General features: G+C 42.2%; 1 protein-coding gene across 1 annotated transcript in view; it reads right to left on the bottom strand.

The window, feature by feature from the left end:
• Window positions 1–576: 576 nt before the first annotated feature.
• Window positions 577–21,746, bottom strand: part of PLGRKT (plasminogen receptor with a C-terminal lysine) — a 99,363-nt gene continuing 78,193 nt past the window's right edge. Inside the window, exon 5 of the mRNA XM_040357492.1 lies at window positions 577–956. Within this exon, the coding sequence (XP_040213426.1) occupies window positions 835–956 (122 nt within the window). The 3' untranslated portion in view covers window positions 577–834. The remainder of the gene's footprint in view (window positions 957–21,746) is intronic.

Here is a 21,746-nt window from a genome sequence, read left to right on the forward strand (position 1 = left end):
AATGGCAGGATAGACTTCTCCGAAGAGTTTGCAGGGACATATCATGGGAGTGAAGTAGAAGTTTGGTGGTGTCATCGGATTCAATGGAGTGTTTGGAAATCTTATTGAGGTGAAGGTAGCAAGATTTGGAAAGTAAATGATTGTGGGGCTGACAAGAGAGGATACAGTAAAGAATTGCTGTTTGCAACTGGCATAAGGGAGGGAAACAATAGAATGCAGGTTAACTTACCTCTATGATTTTAATTTCGCAGGGTACCTACAATTTTGCTGATATCAACTCTTTAGTGAAGCCTGAAACACTAGTTGCTATCATTAGCTTGTTTGGCAAATACACTTTACTACAGCAATCTTATGATTATAATTCATTATTTTATAGCATTAGAGCAACATCACTATGAACAAGGACTATATAAAACCGACTCTGGTGGGACTTGCATGAATTACTACATGTACTAGAAGTCCAATGCGCTATCCATTGCGCCACAAGATTAGCACCAGGCAAAGCTATTAATTTTTAAGTGAGCACCAAATATGCCAATCCATGATAACAAAAGACACAACAAAAGGGAACGTTACTAAAGAAAGCATTTTATATTAAATAATGATTCACAATATTACCTTTAAATAACAGCTTTCATTTTGTTGCAATAAAAAATACCCCCTGATATTTATTGTCAAAATTCAAGTTGTAGTTGTTATTTGCTTGTATTGTATTTCAGTATGACTGTCATCCACAGCATTAAGGAATAATATACATTAGTACCAAACACTGTGTAAACAGTTGGCAGGAAGAAGCTTTGAGTTTTATATTTTCTTGGATGGATTTAAGTCCTCTTACTTATCTACAAAGAATTTTCTTTGTGCTCTTCTGGCTTTTTCAATCAGCTCAAAAGTTGGCAATCCTTGTGGCAACTCAAGTAAATTATTTTCATTTTCAATAATATTCTCGGCACTACCTGGAATGAAAGAGAACAGATGTATATTCATTCATCAATGTACACAGTAACACAGGGAATATAAACTACACTTGTCTGTAAGAGTCTTGTCATTATAATCCTTGTATTAAAAATGAAAGTTTAAGATGAAACTCAAGTCTTGTTGCGAAAACAATAGGCAATCACCTTAGTAAACGTTTTATCTATTAGTAAACTAAGCATTAGCACTTTCTGATTGTGACTGTTAATTGGGAGTCTTTCTTCACTATAATCACAGGATTAACCTTGGGGTGCATAAGCATCCCTGCTGTGGGGCTCAGATGAGGATTGGGCTGTTTGGGAAAGCTATAAACGGCCAAAACCTCATCTAGGGCTGTCCATGCTCCTTCTAGACCAAAACTGTTAAAGCGAATGTAAAGTTAGCTATATTTTTTTTTTAAGGCCCCCCCAGGTGGGTTATGCCATAATGTACTAGCATGCACAGCATATTAGTATATCATGGCAGACTTACCTGTCATAATTTGTCCCGCAGCGCTGGGACCGATCCGGCGGGCCCCCAGCGCTTCCATCTTCGCCCGCTCTTTCTTCTGGGTCCCATGCCTTCGGCCACTTGATAGGCCAGGTCGCGATGATGCCACTCCCATGCATGCCTTCGGGAGTCACATCGCCGCAACACGGATCAGGGCCATTCGGGTCCATAAATGTTCTCTGAGCTGTACATGCGTGGCTCAGTGAACATAACAGCTGACAGGCAGAAGGATGCCTTTATGGCAGAAGAGACCAATAGGGTCACTTCTGTCATAAACAGTCATAAACACCCTGCCTGTCAGCCATTTGATTAAAAAACAACTTTACTTTCACTTTAACCACTAGTGTTCCTCTGTCCATTGGACAAGTCACACAGGAAGTGGTCCCAGTATTACAATAAGATTGCAGATGTTTCCTTGCCCATTGCTCTTGAGGATACATCTTTCAATCTATGGTTAGAACTTCTATGGCAAGAGATAACTTTAACTCTTTCCCAGTGACTTTCTATAAATTGAAAATGAAGATTTTAGACATACCGAATATTAAAAATTCCTTAAACATTGTTGGGGAATTCGATAAAGCTGCTGTGGGCCACTTATTCTGGCATTAATCCCTCTTGTTAAGGTATTGCACCAAATTCATGAAGCACTTTTGTCTCCGACAGCGACTCACGTACCAAATTCTTTTTTTTTTCATATTTAAATTTTCTTTATTTTAAATAGTCAAGGTTACAGAGAATTCACATAACATATATCTTATATGTATTAACATATTGCTACCAAACATACAGTCTGAAGGAAACCATCAGGTGAGCAGGCCGGATGGATAATAAAAAAAAAAAAAGAAGAAAAAAAAAAAAAAAGAAAGGACAGAGAACTCGGATTTACACCTTCCCGGTTCCCCTCCCCTATTCCTATATTCAACAACTTCCTATCCGAAGCCTGTTTTCCCATTTCCTCCAGACCAATGTATTACCTCATACATACTCTGTTCCCTTAACCTTCCGTATTCCCTACCTAACTCCCCTTTGATCTAATAAACAAAACAAACCTCAAAAAAAAAAAAAAAAAACCCCTAAGAAACCAAACCCCCCCCCTCCCCCCTCTCTTCTCTCCCCCCTCCCCCCCTCCCTGCCGGAGACGGACGTGTCCTCTCTTGTTTCTCCTCTTCAGCTCCTCTCTGTCTACTCCCGTCCTAACAAATTCTGTTCTTCTTTCTCTATTCCTCTAACATCCTCTTCCCTTCTTCCGTTTTCATGTACTGATTCCACCCTGTCCATGTTTCTACGTATTGTTCCTTTTTATTCCTAGCTGAGAGTATTAAGTCTTCTATAGCTCCGGTCTCTCTCACTCTGTTAAGCCATCTCGCAATAGATGGTGGTATGCTATCTCTCCACTGTAGTGTTATCCCTTGCTTGGCCGTGTTTATCAGATGACATATCACCGATTTTTTATATTCTCGCATTGGGATTTGTGAGCAATGGAGCAGAAAAAAGGCCGGATCATCCGGAATCTGGTGCTCCGTAAATTTTTGAACAATTCTCTGGACTTCTTTCCAGTAATCTCTTACTTTTGCACAGGACCAGAAAATGTGTAGTAAGGTTCCCTGCTCCAGCCCACATCTCCAACAATACTCTGAATTTTCCTTGCTAAATTTATGCAGCTTTTCTGGTGTATAGTACCATTGGGTCAATAATTTGTAATTGGATTCCTGTATACGTGTGGATATTGAGGAATGTAATGCTAAATGTATTATGTGTTTACGCTGTGTCTGTGAAAAATTTCTTCCCAAATCTCTCTCCCATTTTCTCAACCCTGGCAACTCAAAGTCTTCTTGAGGGGAATTCAATATTCTGTACATCTTTGAACTTACTCTTTGTATTGGTTCCTCCTCATCACAGTATTGTTCAAATTTAGTTAATTGTCGCCGAAAATTAGATGGTTGTCCCAAGGATCTTAAGAAGTAACTTAATTGAAGTGCTTGCCAGGCGCTTAACTCATAATTCCCCCCTCTCCTCGTCAAATCCTCTATTGATGGCCATGTGTTTATTTGTAAAAAGTGTGATACCTGCACCTTGCCCCTTTCTTTTAGTTTGTTAAAAACTATTCCTCCTGTGCCTGGTATAAATCCTGGGTTCCCCAATATGGGAAACAGCGACAGCGACTCACGTACCAAATTCTTAAATGCACCACTTTTACATTGTGTCCCATTGAATGCTTGAAAATCAACTGTCACATTTACTGTGACAATATCAAAAGAAAATACTGACAGTTGGTATCTTAAGAAAGTAATTAAGACCAACACTCTTTTGGTGCACATAATTAAACTGGTGCAGACAGATTTTGCCAAAGTGTCTTGTGTGTGTTCTAAAAGTGGCACAGCACAAGCCAAATTCAAGTACAAATTCTAGACAGGTACATGATTTTGGCGCACGCTGCACCACTTTTACAACACACGAGAGACGCTTTCGTAAAAACATGTCAAGCCTTTAACCCCTTCACTGCCATGTCCATACGCCGTACAGACCTACAGAAGTGCCCGCAGTTTGCCAAGTTCGTAAGCTGTACAGACCTCATTTCTTCTTTTGCTATAAGCTCATGGTGACTTCAATGACCATAAAGTTATAGCAAAATTGTTCAGCAGGCTCTGCTGAACAATTCTATAACTCTGGCCAGCGAATTAGAACCTGCTGATCAGTTATTAACCCCAAATGTGACCGCCCCCCCACCCATGCCGCCGCTTCCCTGTCCCTAGCCCCTCCACCTCCCGCCACTAACTTCCATCTAAAACTACTTCCCCCCACTCGCCTTTACTATCCCCTTTGCCCCTAGCACCGATTACCCCCCCACACCCGATCCAAGAAGCATCCCTCCTTGCCTTCAGAAGCTGTCAGGCTGGAGAGCGTGGCGGGGATGAGGGGAGCAGTGCAGGTGGGGGTGAAGTTGAGGCTTGGTAAACATGTGTTTACCAAGCCCCCCATAGTAGAGTGGGCGCAGGCAGCGATCACTACAGATCGCTCCTAGATGTCCCACTGGCAGAAGATCATAGTAAACCACGAGTGTTACTATGTATCAGACTAATTTCATGAATGAATTAGGAATCTCTATACATATTCCTTATTAATTCAAGTAAAGTGCTGCAGAAAAAAAGGGACTTTCTCCGTCTCCAAAAAAAAAAAAAAAAAAAGAGATATGGGGTCTGTTTAGACCTCTGATATCATCTCGCCATCTACCCCCCCCCCCCAAAAAAAATATATCACTGTAAAAAAGAAAAATCATAGAAAGTCCCAGTGACTTTTTTGGGAGATGGCAACCCCCCCCCCAGGTCCGCCCGCATGGTGACGCCTCCTCCTTCCGCACTCACCCCTCCACGTGTTGGTCTCCCCCCGCACTCACCCTTATTGGCTTCCTCAGGAAATGCTGGAAGACAATAGCGAATATTAATTTGCTATTGTCACAACTGGGTGGGTTCGGGGTGCAATGCAATGCTCTGCAGTAGCACCTTCTTTTTATTCTACTGGCCGTGTGCTGAAATATTACAAATATTTGTTATTTATTAACTAAATACAGGGTAAGCATTTATATTTAGTAGGAATTTAGCAGGATTTTTTTTTAATTAGCTGTGTTTGTATCTGCTATTAATGGTTTGAGTGTCATTAACAATCTCTGAAAGCTGTAAGGGAACAATGAAAACTTTCAGATTTTTTTTGAGAAATGTGGTCATTTACATTTTTGCGTACATTCAGTTTTCACCTCTTTGCAAAAAGGCGTAATTTAAAAATTACAAATATTTGTTACTTAATAACTCAATACAGGTTAAACTTTTATATTTAGTAAGAATTTTGTAAAATGTACTGTGTTTTTATTTGCCAATAATGATTTTAGTGTATTTTTTACTAATATATTGTTTGATAAACATTTGCGGAAATATCAATGTGCCCTAAAAGTCAGTAGCACCTTATTTGTATTCTACTGGTCTAGTGCTTTCAGAAAATATATGGTTTTGGGGGGGGGGGGGGGGTCTTTAACCATTTAACCCCCGGACCATTTTGTTGCTAAAGGACCAGGCCCCTTTTTGCGATTCGGCACTGCGTTGCTTTAACTGACAATTGCGCGATCATGCGATGTGGCTCCCAAACAGAATTGACGTCCTTTTTTCCCCACAAATAGAGCCTTCTTTTGGTGTTATTTGATCACCTCTGCTGTTTTTATTTTTTGCGCTATAAACAAAAATAGAGTGACAATTAAAAAATATATATTTCTCTTATCGTCCATGGACGGACACAGCTCCTTAAGTCTTGACAAGTGGGTTATGTTCCCTGTTTACAGGAGAGGACTAGGCAGAAACATGTTAAATGGTTAAATACATGTTACATTAACAGAGTTGAACAGCCCCGCCCAGGGGGCGGTCCCTCCAGACATAACCCTCCTCACTGCAGCTTGCAGCCTCAGTTTCGTTCTGCCTAGCAAAGGAGATGGACGTATGGCTCCCTTTGGGCCCAGCGCCTTGAGGAGAAATTTTCTTTTATTTTCTTTTCACTCGTGTTTTTTTCCAGAGGGAAATGCTGTCGAATCTCTGGTCTCTGAATCATCAGATTCAGGTACGCCACCTAGTCAGTGTCTCTCTGAATTGGTGGCTGGGATCCCTGACTTTTCGGTCTGGGAGGTGGTTTCTTCCCTTCTGTGGAGATTACAATGGACGCCAACCTCTAGGGTTGTGAGGGCATCTGGGGGGTCCGGTCGGCCCAGAGTCGCTGGACGTGAGTGGACCTACGACCACACAGGCCTATATGCGCCCAATCTCGGTAACTGCCCAAGCTCGGGCCTGGTTAGCACCTGGGTGGGAGTCCGCCTGGAAATACCAGGTGCCGTAGACCTTGTCTACTGTTACTTGCCCTAGTACTATGGGCGGTACTATGAGAGGCTATGCCTCTCCTCATGGTCGAGGGGGTTGCAAGGTCGTCCGATCTTGATTCAACCTAACAACGCCACGCCGGTGGCTTCGGGCTACCATCAGGTATGCCGGCAGGCGGGCTACTGGAGTCGCCTGATGTTGAATCAGGACAACTGGTCTTGGTACATGGAGTCAACTCCCCGGCAGGAGGTGAGCCTCGCAGGGCATGGATCTCCTAGCCACTCGTCTCAGCCACAGGGGTATCAAGGTTAGTGGCCAGATCTAGCGATCTGGTACAGACGTGCAAGTTGCGCTGGTGGCCCTGTGGGGTCTGTCTCTGCGACTTTTATGCCTTTCCCCCATTGTAGTGGCTTCCCCACAGAGTGGAGGCTGAGGAATCCCGACGACTTTAATAGCTTCAGATCCTGGGTGCGCCGATTTCGGCCGCCTGGTAGCGGAGGTACCCTGGCGGTAGCCAGGGCAGGAGGTCCTCCTGTCTCGAGGTCCCATACTTCCTCCTGTTGTACAGTCACTGACTTGCTCAACAGGGCTATTGGAAGCCAGACTTTAAGGGACCGGGGTCTGTCCGACCCAGTCACCTCAACAATGCTGAGGGCACGGTAGTCTTCTTCCGGTGAACCTACCGTCGTGTCTGGCGGACCTACATCTCTGGGTGCAAAGAGATGGAGTGACGTCCACGGACGTACTCGGGGTCCATCGGCCTGCTGTTTTTACAGCTCGGTGGATCAAAAAATTACCTTAGAGCACCGTTTGGGGGCAGATTTCAGCCTTGGCTGTGTTCTTTCAGTGGACACTACCTCAGAAGTGGCCCCTTTAAGTGGCTTTTACCTCTGTTACAGAGGGGTTTCTGAGTTGGCGCTCTTGTCTTGCAAGCCGCCATGTTTGATCCTTCATAGCCTTAGGTGGTGGTGCGTCCGCGACCTACCCTTCTTCCGAAGGTGGTTTCGGCTTTTCGCCAGAATAAGGACATTGTTTCTCACATCTTTCTGTCCTCGGCCGCCGCATCCTACGGAGGTTGCCTTTCATACTTTAGGCGGGGTACGCACTTTGCGGGTATACTAGCCTGCTACTGCTCAGTTTCTGAAGATCTGACTCTTTAGTGTCGGTGTCTGGTCCACAAAAGGGGACTGACAATCTCGTTGCCCACCATTTCTCGGTGGATCAGGTAGGCTGTCATACAGGCCTGTGTTCTTAAGGGGCGGGCCCCCCTTTTCCGGTCCGACAACATGCGTCGGTCTCAGGTGTGCGAGGCGGCGACTTGGTCGTCCGTTCACAGCCTTTCCAGAATTTACATGGTTGCTGTGAGTGCATCTTCTGATGCTTTTTTTCGCCCGCTAGTGTTTGCAGGCGGCCGTTTGAAGTCGCATCTCCTCCATTTGAGGAGCTCTGCTTGTTTTGGGGTGAAGTTAAAATTGGTTTTACTGATATATTTCCCACCCCTCGTTTTTTGACACTGCTTGGGGACGTCCCACTTGTCAAGACTTAAGGAGCTGTGTCCGTCCATGGACGATAAGAGAAAATAGGATTTTTTGTACTCACCGTAAAATCCTTTTCTCTGACGTCCATGGACGGACACAGCTCCCACCCCTCCTTTTTAGGTTTGTACTGCTTGTTACGAACTGAGGCTGCAAGCTGCAGTGAGGAGGGTTATGTCTGGAGGGACCGCCCCCTGGGCGGGGCTGTTCAACTCTGTTAATGTAACATGTATTTAACCATTTAACATGTTTCTGCCTAGTCCTCTCCTGTAAACAGGGAACATAACCCACTTGTCAAGACTTAAGGAGCTGTGTCCGTCCATGGACGTCAGAGAAAAGGATTTTACGGTGAGTACAAAAAATCCTATTATTGTAACGGAATGACCCGTGACACCCAAAGACTTTGTGAGGATGGGGGATACTCCTGTGTCAGCTTCACTGATAACTCTTGGGTCTGAGTCCACTCTGTGCCCTTTGGGCATGGAGTGGCAAGTGAATCATAATTCATGTATTACATGAGATTTGACATCACGGACAGTTCATATTGCAGGATCTTGAGAGACTACAAGATGTTGGTTAATTGTGACCCCAACCAGTCAATATTCTATGACTCAGTCTAGTGACATGCTAATTGCGTCAGGGCCTGGGAGACAGTCCATTGTCCTTATGTAAAGGTGTTGTAACGGACAGGTGTTAATCCCAGGTCTGCTCCCAGAACTCTAATTATGCATACTAAAGACTGCTTACGTGTGATAACCCTGTCTACAATCTATTGATGCTCAGAGGTGTCAAGCGGTATGCGGAGACGGAGTGGGTGAAGGCTTTTGTTGTTAGTAATTGAGGAATGTTTAGTAATTAGCCTTAGTGTGTGATTAGGGGGGGGGGCAGTTTGATTGTTCCTGTAAATTCTGTGACCTGTTGTACTGTATATAAAAAGACTGAGAGAAATCATTAAAGTATCTTTACATTTGGAACAAGTACAGAGCTGCGTGTCTCGTCTTGATTCTGGGAAATTGATATGGATCGGGTCCTGTGGGTTGGAGTGTCGATAAGCTGTCGTGACTGGGATGGAAGGTCGTAAACGGTGGTGACCGTTACAGTGGTGGCACAGCAGTGGGATAATTCCATCCCTTAAAGGACGGCTACAAGGACACAGGACGATGGAGACGCTGTATGAACGGCTGAAGCTCTCTTCCCTCAAGGACTTACTGGAGAGCCGGGGCAGATCGGCCAGCAACCGTAAGAGAAGGGACATTATCGCACAACTTGTCGAAATGGATAGAGCTGAGAGGCCCAGCGTAACAGACAGGACACCCGATGAAGAGTTTTGGGACCGGGCTGTTAGACGTGGACTGGCACAGTATGGACCTAATCCTCCACCGGAGATCATAGACCGGGTTATAGCGGCTGTGGACGCCACTTGGCTAGAGCAAAGAGGTGCTGCAGCAGCAGAAGTCACAGCAGCACCAACTGAAGAGAGGGGAGAGGTACAGATGCCAGTCACCATGGAAGTGGAGTTCCAGGGAGCCGGGGCAATTGGCCCCTCTCCCCAGCAACAAGCTGTGGTGGTAAAGCATTTACCCCCAGCTGAATCCCTGGCAGCAGGGCAGGATGATACTGGCTGCGGCACACAGCTGCAGCTTGAGCTGACATCGGGGGATGGGACTGTGGTCTCCCCCCAAAGTGACCCAGCAGAAGAGCTGGCAACAGAGCAGAGCGCCACCAGCCTCTGCTCTCACCTAGCAGGAGAGGGAGTTCCTGTGGGAGTGGATGGGACTGTGGTCTCCACTCAAAGCGACCCAGCAGAAGGGCTGGCAACGGAGCAGAGTGCCACAAGTCTCTGCTCTCACCTAGCAGAAGAGGGAGTTCCTGGGGCAGTGGATGGGACTGTGGTCTCCACTGACACAACCCCAGAAAATGGTGCGTCACAGAGACAGGGGGATGTCGGCTTTGCTTTGCAAGCATCAGGGGATTTTCTACTACCAGTGGATGGGACTTCAGTCTCCACTGGAATACCCCAGGAATGGTGGCCAGTTGGCCCAGATCCCCAACCACATGATGGACTGAGCCCAGTCACCCTGTCTTCTCTCCAGCGGCTGAAAGGACTCCAGGGAGAAGGGCCAGTCCAGGCCTCTCCCCAGCGGCAGGCAGATTCTCTTAGAGAGAGAGGTTGGCTGGGTGAGTAATGCTCTGTTTGGAGCAATTTATTTGGGGTATGGTATGGATACCAGCATTGGAGGACTGGATCTACTGACTGACTTCGGAGTCAACCCGTTCGGGGTCTCCTCCTGTGTCAGTCTCCCACCGAAAGGGGAGAGATGTAACGGAATGACCCGTGACACCCAAAGACTTTGTGAGGATGGGGGATACTCCTGTGTCAGCTTCACTGACAACTCTTGGGTCTGAGTCCACTCTGTGCCCTTTGGGCATGGAGTGGCAAGTGAATCATAATTCATGTATTACATGAGATTTGACATCACGGACAGTTCATATTGCAGGATCTTGAGAGACTACAAGATGTTGGTTAATTGTGACCCCAACCAGTCAATATTCTATGACTCAGTCTAGTGACATGCTAATTGCGTCAGGGCCTGGGAGACAGTCCATTGTCCTTATGTAAAGGTGTTGTAACGGACAGGTGTTAATCCCAGGTCTGCTCCCAGAACTCTAATTATGCATACTAAAGACTGCTTACGTGTGATAACCCTGTCTACAATCTATTGATGCTCAGAGGTGTCAAGCGGTATGCGGAGACGGAGTGGGTGAAGGCTTTTGTTGTTAGTAATTGAGGAATGTTTAGTAATTAGCCTTAGTGTGTGATTAGGGGGGGGGCAGTTTGATTGTTCCTGTAAATTCTGTGACCTGTTGTACTGTATATAAAAAGACTGAGAGAAATCATTAAAGTATCTTTACATTTGGAACAAGTACAGAGCTGCGTGTCTCGTCTTGTTTCTGGGAAATTGATATGGATCGGGTCCTGTGGGTTGGAGTGTCGATAAGCTGTCGTGACTGGGATGGAAGGTCGTAAACGGTGGTGACCGTTACATATATATTTTTTACTTTTTGCTATAATAAATATCCCCCAAAAATATATAAAAAACATTTTTTTCCCCTCAGTTTAGGCCGTATTCTTCTACATATTTTTGGATAAAAACAAACAAACAGGCCGCGTACACACGGTCGGTCAAAACCAATGAAAACGGACTGAAGGACCTTTTCATCGGTCCAAACCGATCGTGTGGGGGGCCCATCGGTCAGTTAACCTTCGGTCAAAAAATTTAGAACTTGCTTTAAAATTGAACCGATGGACGCCTAACCGATAGGTCAAAACCGATGGTTAGTATGCAAAAGCATCGGTTAAAAACCCGCGCATGCTCAGAATCAAGTCGACGCATGCTTGGAAGCATTGAAATTCGTTTTTTTTTCAGCACGTCGTCGTGTTTTACGTCACCGCGTTCTGACACAATCGTTTTTTTAACTGATGGTGTGTATGCACATCAGACCATCAGTCAGCTTCATCGGTTAACTGTTGTCATCGGATGGACCGATCGTGTGTACAGGGCTGAAGCATTTATTGATTGGTTTGCGCAAAAGTCTACAAAATAGGGGATAGTTTTATGGCATTTTTATTATTATTATTTTTTTTACTAGTAATGGCGGTGATCAGCGTTCTTTATCATGACTGGGACATTATGGCGGACTCTTCGGACAGTTTTGACACTATTTTGGGACCATTGTCATTTTTACAGCGATCACTGCTATAAAAATGCACTGATTACTGTGAAAATGACACTGGCAGTGAAGAGTTTAACCTGTAGGGGAGCTGAAGGGGTTAAGTGTGCCCTAAGCGGTCGGCAAGCAGTTAACTCTAAAAGCTGTAAGGGAAAAATCAAAAAGAAATGAAAAAATTTGCAAAAATGGCCTGGCCACCTGAGCGTACAAAATGGAGCACAGGGCCTGGCAGCGAAATGGTTAAACCTTACTAACAGTTAACAGTAAAGTATGGTTCTAGAAATGTTTCTCTGACCCTGCAGCAGTAACTTATATGTGTGGTACAACCTTCATATACAATGTGTACACACCTGATCCAGGCTTTTGCATTCTTATGTGTGTGTGTGTGTATATTTTTTTTAATCGTTTTTTTATGCAAAACTTTACTTTTTTCCTTTTTTACTTTACTTTATTGCTATCACAAAGGGGCTGATGTAATACAATTGTACAGGTGACATATTCTAATTAAGGAGACATCAGGGATCTATTAGACCCTCAATGTCACCTCTGCACTTTTGCTTGATGTGCTTGATCAGCTTCTTATCTGGCCAGAAACTGATAGTTCTGAACCAGGAAGTGATCAGAGCTGAGTGCATCCGGGTTCATTCTTCACAAGAGAGATCAACGAATGGATGTTCACTGATCTTCCACCACTTTTTATCCTGACACCCACCACGGAGGTCCCATGTACCCAGAGAGCACCTCCCTTCACCTGTAGATGTGATTGGGTGGATTTACAGTTTATATTACAGAATCTGTTTAAATGCCAGCGCTACAAACTAAGCTACATCAGCGACAGTGTAAGGGTTAATCCGATCTTAAAGAGAAACTGCAGTCTGCTCACATAATTTGTAAAAAAAACATCTTTGCCATTATAAAGCTTCCCTCCAACCACTTTGCATATTATTTTATATACAGTCAGGTCCATAAATATTGGGACATCGGCACAATTCTAATCTTTTTGGCTCCATACACCACCACAATAGATTTGAAATGAAACAAACAAAATGTGCTTTAACTGCAAACTTTCAGCTTTAATTTGAGGGTATTTACATCCAAATCAGGTGAACGGTGTAGGAATTACAACAGTTTGCATATGTGCCTCCCACTTTTTAAGGGACCAAAAGTAATGGGACAATTGGCTGCTCAGCTGTTCCATGGCCAGGTGTGTGCGTTATTCCCTCATTATCCCATTTACAAGGAGCAGATAAAAGGTCCAGAGTTCATTTCAATTGTGCTATTTGCATTTGGAATCTGTTGCTGTCAACTCTCAATATGAGATTCAAAGAGCTGTCACTATCAGTAAAGCAAGCCATCATTAGGCTGAAAAAAACAAAACAAACCCATCAGAGAGATAGCAAAAACAGTAGGTGTGGCCAAATCAACTGTTTGGAACATCCTTAAAAAGAAAGAACGCACCGGTGAGCTCAGCAACACCAAAAGACCCGGAAGACCACGGAAAATAACTGTGGTGGATGACCAAAGAATTATTTCCCTGGTGAAGAAAATACCCTTCACAACAGTTGGCCAGATCAAGAACACTCTCCAGGAGGTAGGTGTATGTGTGTCAAAGTCAACAATCAAGAGAAGACTTCACCAGAGTGAATACAGAGGGTTCACCACAAGATGTTAACCATTGGTGAGCCTCAAAAACAGGAAGGCCGGATTAGAGTTTGCCAAACAACTTCTAAAAAAGCTTTCACAGTTCTGGAACAACATCCTATGGACAGATGAGACCAAGATCAACTTGTACCAGAGTGATGGGAAGAGAAGAGTATGGAGAAGAAAAGGAACTGCTCATGATCCAAAGCATACCACCTCATCAGTGAAGCATGGTGGTGGTCAGGGCCGCCATCACGGGGGTACAGGCAGTACACCTGTAAGGGGCCCGGATGGCAACCTCCTAAAAAAAAAAAAAAAAAAATGGAAACCCCCCCCCTTTTTTTTTAAGATAAAATGTATTAATATATTTTTATTTTATTTTTTTATTAAAGGGCCATTTTTTTGAGGGGGGGTCCAGAGGTCCCCAGGGGCCTGGATGACAACCCCCTTTTTTTATATAAAATAAATAAATAAATGATATATTATTTTATTTTTTTTCTTTCATATATATATATATATATATATATATATATATATATATATATATATATATATATATATATATATATATATTTTTTTTTTTTTATTATTATTATTAAAGGGCTCAGAGGTCCCCAGGGCCCCATGTGGAAACCCCCCCTTTTTTTTAATAAATGTTTATTTTTTTTATATATATTTTTAATTTTTAATTAAAGGGCCCAGAGGTCCCCATGGCCCTGGATGGCAACCCCCCTTTTGTTTTCTTTTTTTTATAAATGGTTATTTTTATTTTATTTTATATATATTTTTTTTAATACAGGGCCCAGAGCTTTCTTTATTTTTATTAAGGGGCCAAGAGGTCGTGGATGGCAATCCCCTTTTTTGTAATATATATATATATATATATATATATATATATATATATATATATATATACACAGGGAGTGCAGAATTATTAGGCAAATTAGTATTTTGACCACATCATCCTCTTTATGCATGTTGTCTTACTCCAAGCTGTATAGGCTCGAAAGCCTACTACCAATTAAGCATATTAGGTGATGTGCATCTCTGTAATTAAAAGGGGTGTGGTCTAATGACATCAACACCCTATATCAGGTGTGCATAATTATTAGGCAACTTCCTTTCCTTTGGCAAAATGGGTCAAAAGAAGGACTCGACAGGCTCAGAAAAGTCAAAAATAGTGAGATATCTTGCAGAGGGATGCAGCACTCTTAAAATTGCAAAGCTTCTGAAGCGTGATCATCGAACAATCAAGCGTTTCATTCAAAATAGTCAACAGGGTCGCAAGAAGCGTGTGGAAAAACCAAGGCGCAAAATAACTGCCCATGAACTGAGAAAAGTCAAGCGTGCAGCTACCAAGATGCCACTTGCCACCAGTTTGGCCATATTTCAGAGCTGCAACATCACTGGAGTGCCCAAAAGCACAAGGTGTGCAATACTCAGAGACATGGCCAAGGTAAGAAAGGCTGAAAGACGACCACCACTGAACAAGACACACAAGCTGAAAGGTCAAGACTGGGCCAAGAAATATCTCAAGACTGATTTTTCTAAGGTTTTATGGACTGATGAAATGAGAGTGAGTCTTGATGGGCCAGATGGATGGGCCCGTGGCTGGATTGGTAAAGGGCAGAGAGCTCCAGTCCTACTCAGACGCCAGCAAGGTGGAGGTGGAGTACTGGTTTGGGCTGGTATCATCAAAGATGAGCTTGTGGGGCCTTTTCGGGTTGAGTATGGAGTCAAGCTCAACTCCCAGTCCTACTGCCAGTTTCTGGAAGACACCTTCTTCAAGCAGTGGTACAGGAAGAAGTCTGCATCCTTCAAGAAAAACATGATTTTCATGCAGGACAATGCTCCATCACACGCGTCCAAGTACTCCACAGCGTGGCTGGCAAGAAAGGGTATAAAAGAAGAAAAACTAATGACATGGCCTCCTTGTTCACCTGATCTGAACCCCATTGAGAACCTGTGGTCCATCATCAAATGTGAGATTTACAAGGAGGGAAAACAGTACACCTCTCTGAACAGTGTCTGGGAGGCTGCGGTTGCTGCTGCACGCAATGTTGATGGTGAACAGATCAAAACACTGACAGAATCCATGGATGGCAGGCTTTTGAGTGTCCTTGCAAAAAAAGGTGGCTATATTGGTCACGGATTTGTTTTTGTTTTGTTTTTGAATGTCAGAAATGTATATTTGTGAATGTTGAGATGTTATATTGGTTTCACTGGTAAAAATAAATAATTGAAATGGGTATATATATTTTTTTTGTTAAGTTGCCTAATAATTATGCACAGTAATAGTCACCTGCACACACAGATATCCCCCTAAAATAGCTAAAACTAAAAACTACTTCCAAAAATATTCAGCTTTGATATTAATGAGTTTTTTGGGTTCATTGAGAACGTGGTTGTTGTTCAATAATAAAATTAATCCTCAAAAATACAACTTGCCTAATAATTCTGCACTCCCTGTATATATATATATATAAATACATAGTTACATAGTTAGTCAGGTTGAAAAAAGACACAAGTCCATCCAGTTCAACCACAAAAAACAAAATAAAAAAAACACAGTAAAATCCTATACACCCAACTCCATACCCACAGTTGATCCAGAGGAAGGCAAAAAACCCCAGCGGAGCATGATCCAATTTGCTACAGCAGGGGAAAAAATTCCTTCCTGATCCCCCGAGAGGCAATCGGATTTACCCTGGATCAACTATACCTACAAATCTTAGTACTCAGTTATATTCTGTACATTTAGGAAAGAATCCAGACCTTTCTTAAAGCAATCTACTGAGCTGGCCAGAACCACCTCTGGAGGGAGTCTGTTCCACATTTTCACAGCTCTTACTGTGAAAAAACCTTCCCGTATTTGGAGGTGAAATCTCTTTTCCTCTAGACGTAAAGAGTGCCCCCTTGTCCTCAGTGATGACCGTAAAGTGAATAACTCATCACCAAGTTCACTGTATGGACCTCTTATATATTTGTACATGTTGATCATATCCCCCCTTATTCTCCTCTTCTCAAGAGTGAATAAATTTAGTTCCTCTAATCTTTCCTCATAGCTGAGCTCCTCCATGCCTCTTATCAGTTTGGTTGCTCTTCTCTGCACGTTCTCCAGTTCTCCTATATCCTTTTTGAGAACTGGTGCCCAAAACTGAACTGCATATTCCAGATGAGGTCTTACTAATGATTTGTACAGGGGCAAAATTATATCTCTGTCTCTGGAGTCCATACCTCTCTTAATACAAGAAAGGACTTTGCTCGCTTTGGAAACCGCAGCTTGGCATTGCATGCCATTATTGAGCTTATGATCAACTAAAACCCCCAGATCCTTCTCCACTACAGACCCCCCCAGTTGTACTCCCCCTAGTATGTATGATGCATGCATATTCTTAGCCCCCAAGTGCATAACTTTACATTTATCTACATTAAACCTCATCTGCCACTTAGTCGCCCAATCAGACAGAGCATTGAGGTCGGCTTGTAAATTGGAGACATCCTGCAAGGACGTTATTCCACTGCATAGCTTGGTGTCATCTGCAAAGACAGAAATGTTACTTTTGATCTCAGACCCAATATCATTTATAAATATATTGAAAAGTAAGGGTCCCAGCACTGAACCTTGGGGTACACCACTGATAACCTTGGACCATTCAGAGTAAGAATCATTAACCACGACTCTCTGAATTCTGTCTTTCAGCCAGTTTTCTATCCATTTACAAACTGATATATCCAATCCTGTAGACCTTACCTTACACATGAGCCGTGTGTGCGGAACTGTATCGAACGCTTTTGCAAAATCCAAATATATCACGTCCACAGCCACGCCTCTGTCCAGGGTTTTACTTACCTCTTCATAAAAGGAAATCAGGTTTGTCTGACAACTTCTGTCTTTCATGAATCCATGTTGTCTGCTGCTTAAATAGTTTTTTTCCAGCAAGAACTCATCCATGTGGTCTTTTATTAAACGTTCCAGTATCTTCCCAACTATAGAAGTTAAACTAACAGGTCTATAGTTACTTGGTAAAGACTTTGTTCCCTTTTTAAATATGGGCACCACATTGGCCCTGCGCCAATCCAGTGGTACTATTCCTGTCTTTAATGAGTCCCTAAATATTAGATACAGTGGCTTTGAAATGACAGAGCTCAACTCACCTAGGATCCGTGGATGGATGCCATCAGGTCCAGGTGCTTTATCCACCTTTATTCTGTCTAAATATTTCTGGACCATATCACTTTTGAGCCATTGTGGATTTGGGGCTGTGTCACTCCCACCCCCATTTTGGACATGAGCTCCCCCATGCTCCATTGTATACACAGAGCTGAAGAAAACATTTAATAAATTTGCCTTCTCTTTGTCCCCAGTCACCCACTCTAGATTATTTTGTAAGGGGCCTACATGCTCAGACTTCACCTTTTTACTATTAATATATTTAAATAATTTTTTGGGGTTTGTCCTACTATCTTTTGCAATCTGTCGTTCGTTTTGAATTTTTGCATCCTTGATTTCCTTTTTGCATATCCGGTTATATTCTTTGTAACATTTAAACAACATTAGTGTTCCTTAATTTTTATATTTTTTAAAAGCTACTTTCTTATTGTTTATAGCTTTTTTAACTTTGACCGTGAGCCACATAGGTTTTATTTTTAGCCTTTTAAACTTATTGCCCATGGGAACATACTTTGCAGTGAGGTTCCACACAGTCTTTTTGAAGAATTACCATTTCTGTTCTGTGTTCATCAATGACAATAGTCCCTCCCAGTCCAAGTCCTGGAGAGCAGCCCTCATCCTTGGAAAATTTGCTCTCTTAAAATTTAGTGTTTTAATATTTCCTGTATGTATTTCTTGCTTATAGTTAACATTAAATGAAATCATGTTATGATCACTGCTACCCAGGTGTTCCTTTATCTGAACATTAGTAATAAGCTCTGCATGGTTTGAAATTATCAGGTCCAACAGAGCATCATTCCTAGTTGGGGCCTCAATAAACTGCACCATAAAATTGTCCTGCAATAGGTTTTTAAATTTTTGTCCTTTAACTGTCCCAGAAGTGCCATTAATCCAGTCAATTTCTGGGTAGTTAAAATCCCCCATTATTATCACAGTCCCAGACCTTGCAGCCCTTTCCATCTGTGCAAGGAGCTGAGTCTCCACCTCCTCATTAACATTGGGTGGTTTATAACAAACTCCAATGATTAATTTTGAACTACGCACATCTGTATGCAGTTCCACCCATAATATATATATATATATATATATATATATACACACACACACCTGTATTTATATATAGCCTATATTTATATATATTTTTTATTAAAGGGCCCAGAGGTCCCCAGGGCCCCAGATGGCAACCCCCCTTTTAAAAAAAATAAAAATAAACATATATGTTTTATATATATTTTATTTATTTTTATTAAAGGGCCCAGAGGTCCCCAGGGCCCCGGATGGCTACCCCCCTTTTTTATATATATTCTAGTTTATTTCTGCTTTTTTTTGTAAAGGGCCCCCACCGCTTCTCAATTCCAGGCGGTAGCACCCCCCCCCCAGTGCTCCAGGGGGCCCATGCCTGAAGCTGTGTAAGGGGCCCCATAATTCCTGATGGCGGCCCTGGTGGTGGTAGTGTCATGGTGTGGGCATGTATGGCTGTAAATGGAACTGATTCTCTTGTATTTATTGATGATGTGACTGCTAACAAAAGCAGCAGGATGAATTCTGAAGTGTTTCAGGCAATATTATCTGCTCATATTCAGCCAAATGCTTCAGAACTCATTGGACGGTGCTTCACAGTGCAGATGGACAATGACCCGAAGCATATTGTGAAAGCAACCAAAGAGTTTAAGGGAAAAAGGTGGAATGTTATGCAATTGCCAAGTCAATCATCTGACCTGAATCCAATTGAGCATGCATTTCACTTGCTGAAGACAAAACTGAAGGGAAGAAGAACAAGAAGGGACTGAAGACAGTTGCTGTAGAGGCTTCAGGCTGTAATTGACTGCAAAGGATTTACAACCAATTATTAAAAAGTGAAAGTTTGATTTATGATTGTTAATCTGTCCCATTACCTTTGGTCCCTTAAAAAGTGGGAGGCACATATACAAAACTGTTGTAATTCCTACACCGTTCACCTGATATGTATGTGAATACCCTGAAATTAAAGCTGGAAGTCTGCAGTTAAAGCGCATCTTGTTTGTTTAATTTAAAATCCAATGTGGTGGTGTATAGAGCCAAAAAGATTAGAATTGTGTTGATGTCCCAATATTTATGGACCTGACTGTATACTGTGATTCTGTACTTGCCGAATATACTGCAGAAATCTCCCTCCACAGAGTCTGGCTGCATCAATTTTAACTGTGGGCAGCTTCAGCTGTTGCCTGTTCACTTCCTGGATTTACACAGAGGCACACCTCCAGCTCTCCTTGGCCCTCGTATAACTCATCCCCCCTTCCTTCATGGCAAACTCTTACGAGAGTGAGAGAGAGAGAGCTGTGCATGATGTCATAAGCCTAGGCTAATGACCAGACAGGAAACAGGAAGTTGGCTGTATAAGGTTATTTACTGACAGAAAAAAATTGTTTTACTATCCAGTTAATCCAAGTTAAAACAACAAGGGCAGACGATTTAAAAGATGGAAGGATGAAATAATGACTGAAGTTCCGCTTTAAAAAAGTAAGTTAACAATGGGCATTTTCATGAATCTAAATTATACCAGTTCACCCACATATCTCAAAGAGAGCCTTTATTAAAAAAAAAAATGTGATAGGCAAAATCTGTGAATTATGACAGCCTTTCGTTTTCTTTCATGTAATGCAGACAACACCTAAGTTATGAGTCAGTATGTTCTCAGCACTAACAAATAACAGGATTACTTTGCAACCTGACACTAATGCCGTGTACACATGATTGGATTTCTGATGGAATAAAATCCGATAGAATTTCGATAAAGCTGACTTTCATCGGTCTTGCATACACACTATCAGACTAAATTCTGACCGTGCCAAAATACGGTGACGTAAAACACTACGACGAGCTGAAAAAAGTTCAATGCTTCCGAGCATGCGTCAACTTGATTCTGAGCATGCATGGATTTTTCTCCGATGGAGTTCCACACAGAGCGTGTGTACTCGGCATTAATGGTGTATTTATAAAAACAAACTGTAGAGCTATGTGTCTTGTAAAACTGCATGCACATTCAGTCTGTGCAAATGGGTTAAATGTTTTTTCATTTATACAGTAGAGTGGTCTTGGAAAGTATTGCATTATGACCACAAGATGAAGCTGACGATCACAGTAAATACATATTTATGATCATCAGCTCTAGTTAGTGGCCATTTTGCAGTAGTTTCCCAACTCAATCACTTCTGTATGAATGAAAAACATAAAATGAATGTAATTTCTGAAAGGTGAGCATTTAGTAACAGCTCAAGGGTGGAAACACAGCTGATGAAATGAAGACTGGTTCTCTTTAAACCCTCTGTAGAACAATTTTATGAAGTTGTGTATTGTAATTAATATTTTTATTTTTTTGCAAGGAAGAGAAATTAGAATTTTTTGGCTGTTTTTGTAAAAGCACAATTGGCTGCAGAATAAAATGCACAATTGCTTGCGCAGCAGTTTTAGTAAAAATAATTTAAATCTACTAAAACTAGACAGTACAATAAAATGAACGATTGTTATATTCTGTTATAACTGGGGTAAAATAAAACCCACATACATACTGTACATATGTTTTTTTTTTATTTAGTAATAAAAAGGGCCATTGACGTTTATGCTGTTAATACGATTAGTTATGTCAACAGCAGCTGTTCTTTAGTGTTTCAGGTAATAATGTATATCTTTAATACAACAGTCACAAAATAATCCCCATTTTAAGCTTTAACATACATAATGTAACAGGCAGATGTTTTTTACAAACTGTAGGTAACACACATCACAATTTCCGTGACATCAATTTTAATTTCAGTGATGCACACATTTGTTATGCAGACAACTCCTTATATGTAATATGGATTATTACTAGTTAGGAAACAGAAACTTGCTGCCAGAATATACTTACTACAATAATGTGTGGTAAACAATTAACTATGATGTAAGGAGAAATATGGAAAGACTAGAGGGGTCGGCACATTGTGTTCCAGTTTTGTTTCAAACTCATTTTGTATATTTACCAGTATCAGATTTAAGGTCTATGGAAAAAAAAAGTAAAACGTGAAGTCAGCAGCTAAAAATACTTAAGCTGCTGACTTTTAAGATAAGGACACTTACCTGTTCAGGGATCCCATGATGTCGGCTCGGTGCAGGCGCTGGCATTGCAACTAAGGGCAATCAGCAGTGAAGCCTTCAGGCTTCACTGCTGGTTTCCTACTGCACATTGCACTTTCTGAATGGCCCTGTGGTCTTCTGGGACACACACAGGTCCCAGAAGGCAGTGGGGGGGGGGTTATATTTGAGCAAAAACTAAAATGTGAGTGGCAAACATGACCTGTGTGAGAATATAGCTGTATTTCAGAATGTATA

The sequence above is a fragment of the Rana temporaria genome, chromosome 1 (assembly GCF_905171775.1).
Source record: "Rana temporaria chromosome 1, aRanTem1.1, whole genome shotgun sequence".
NCBI classification, from domain to species: Eukaryota; Metazoa; Chordata; class Amphibia; order Anura; family Ranidae; genus Rana; species Rana temporaria.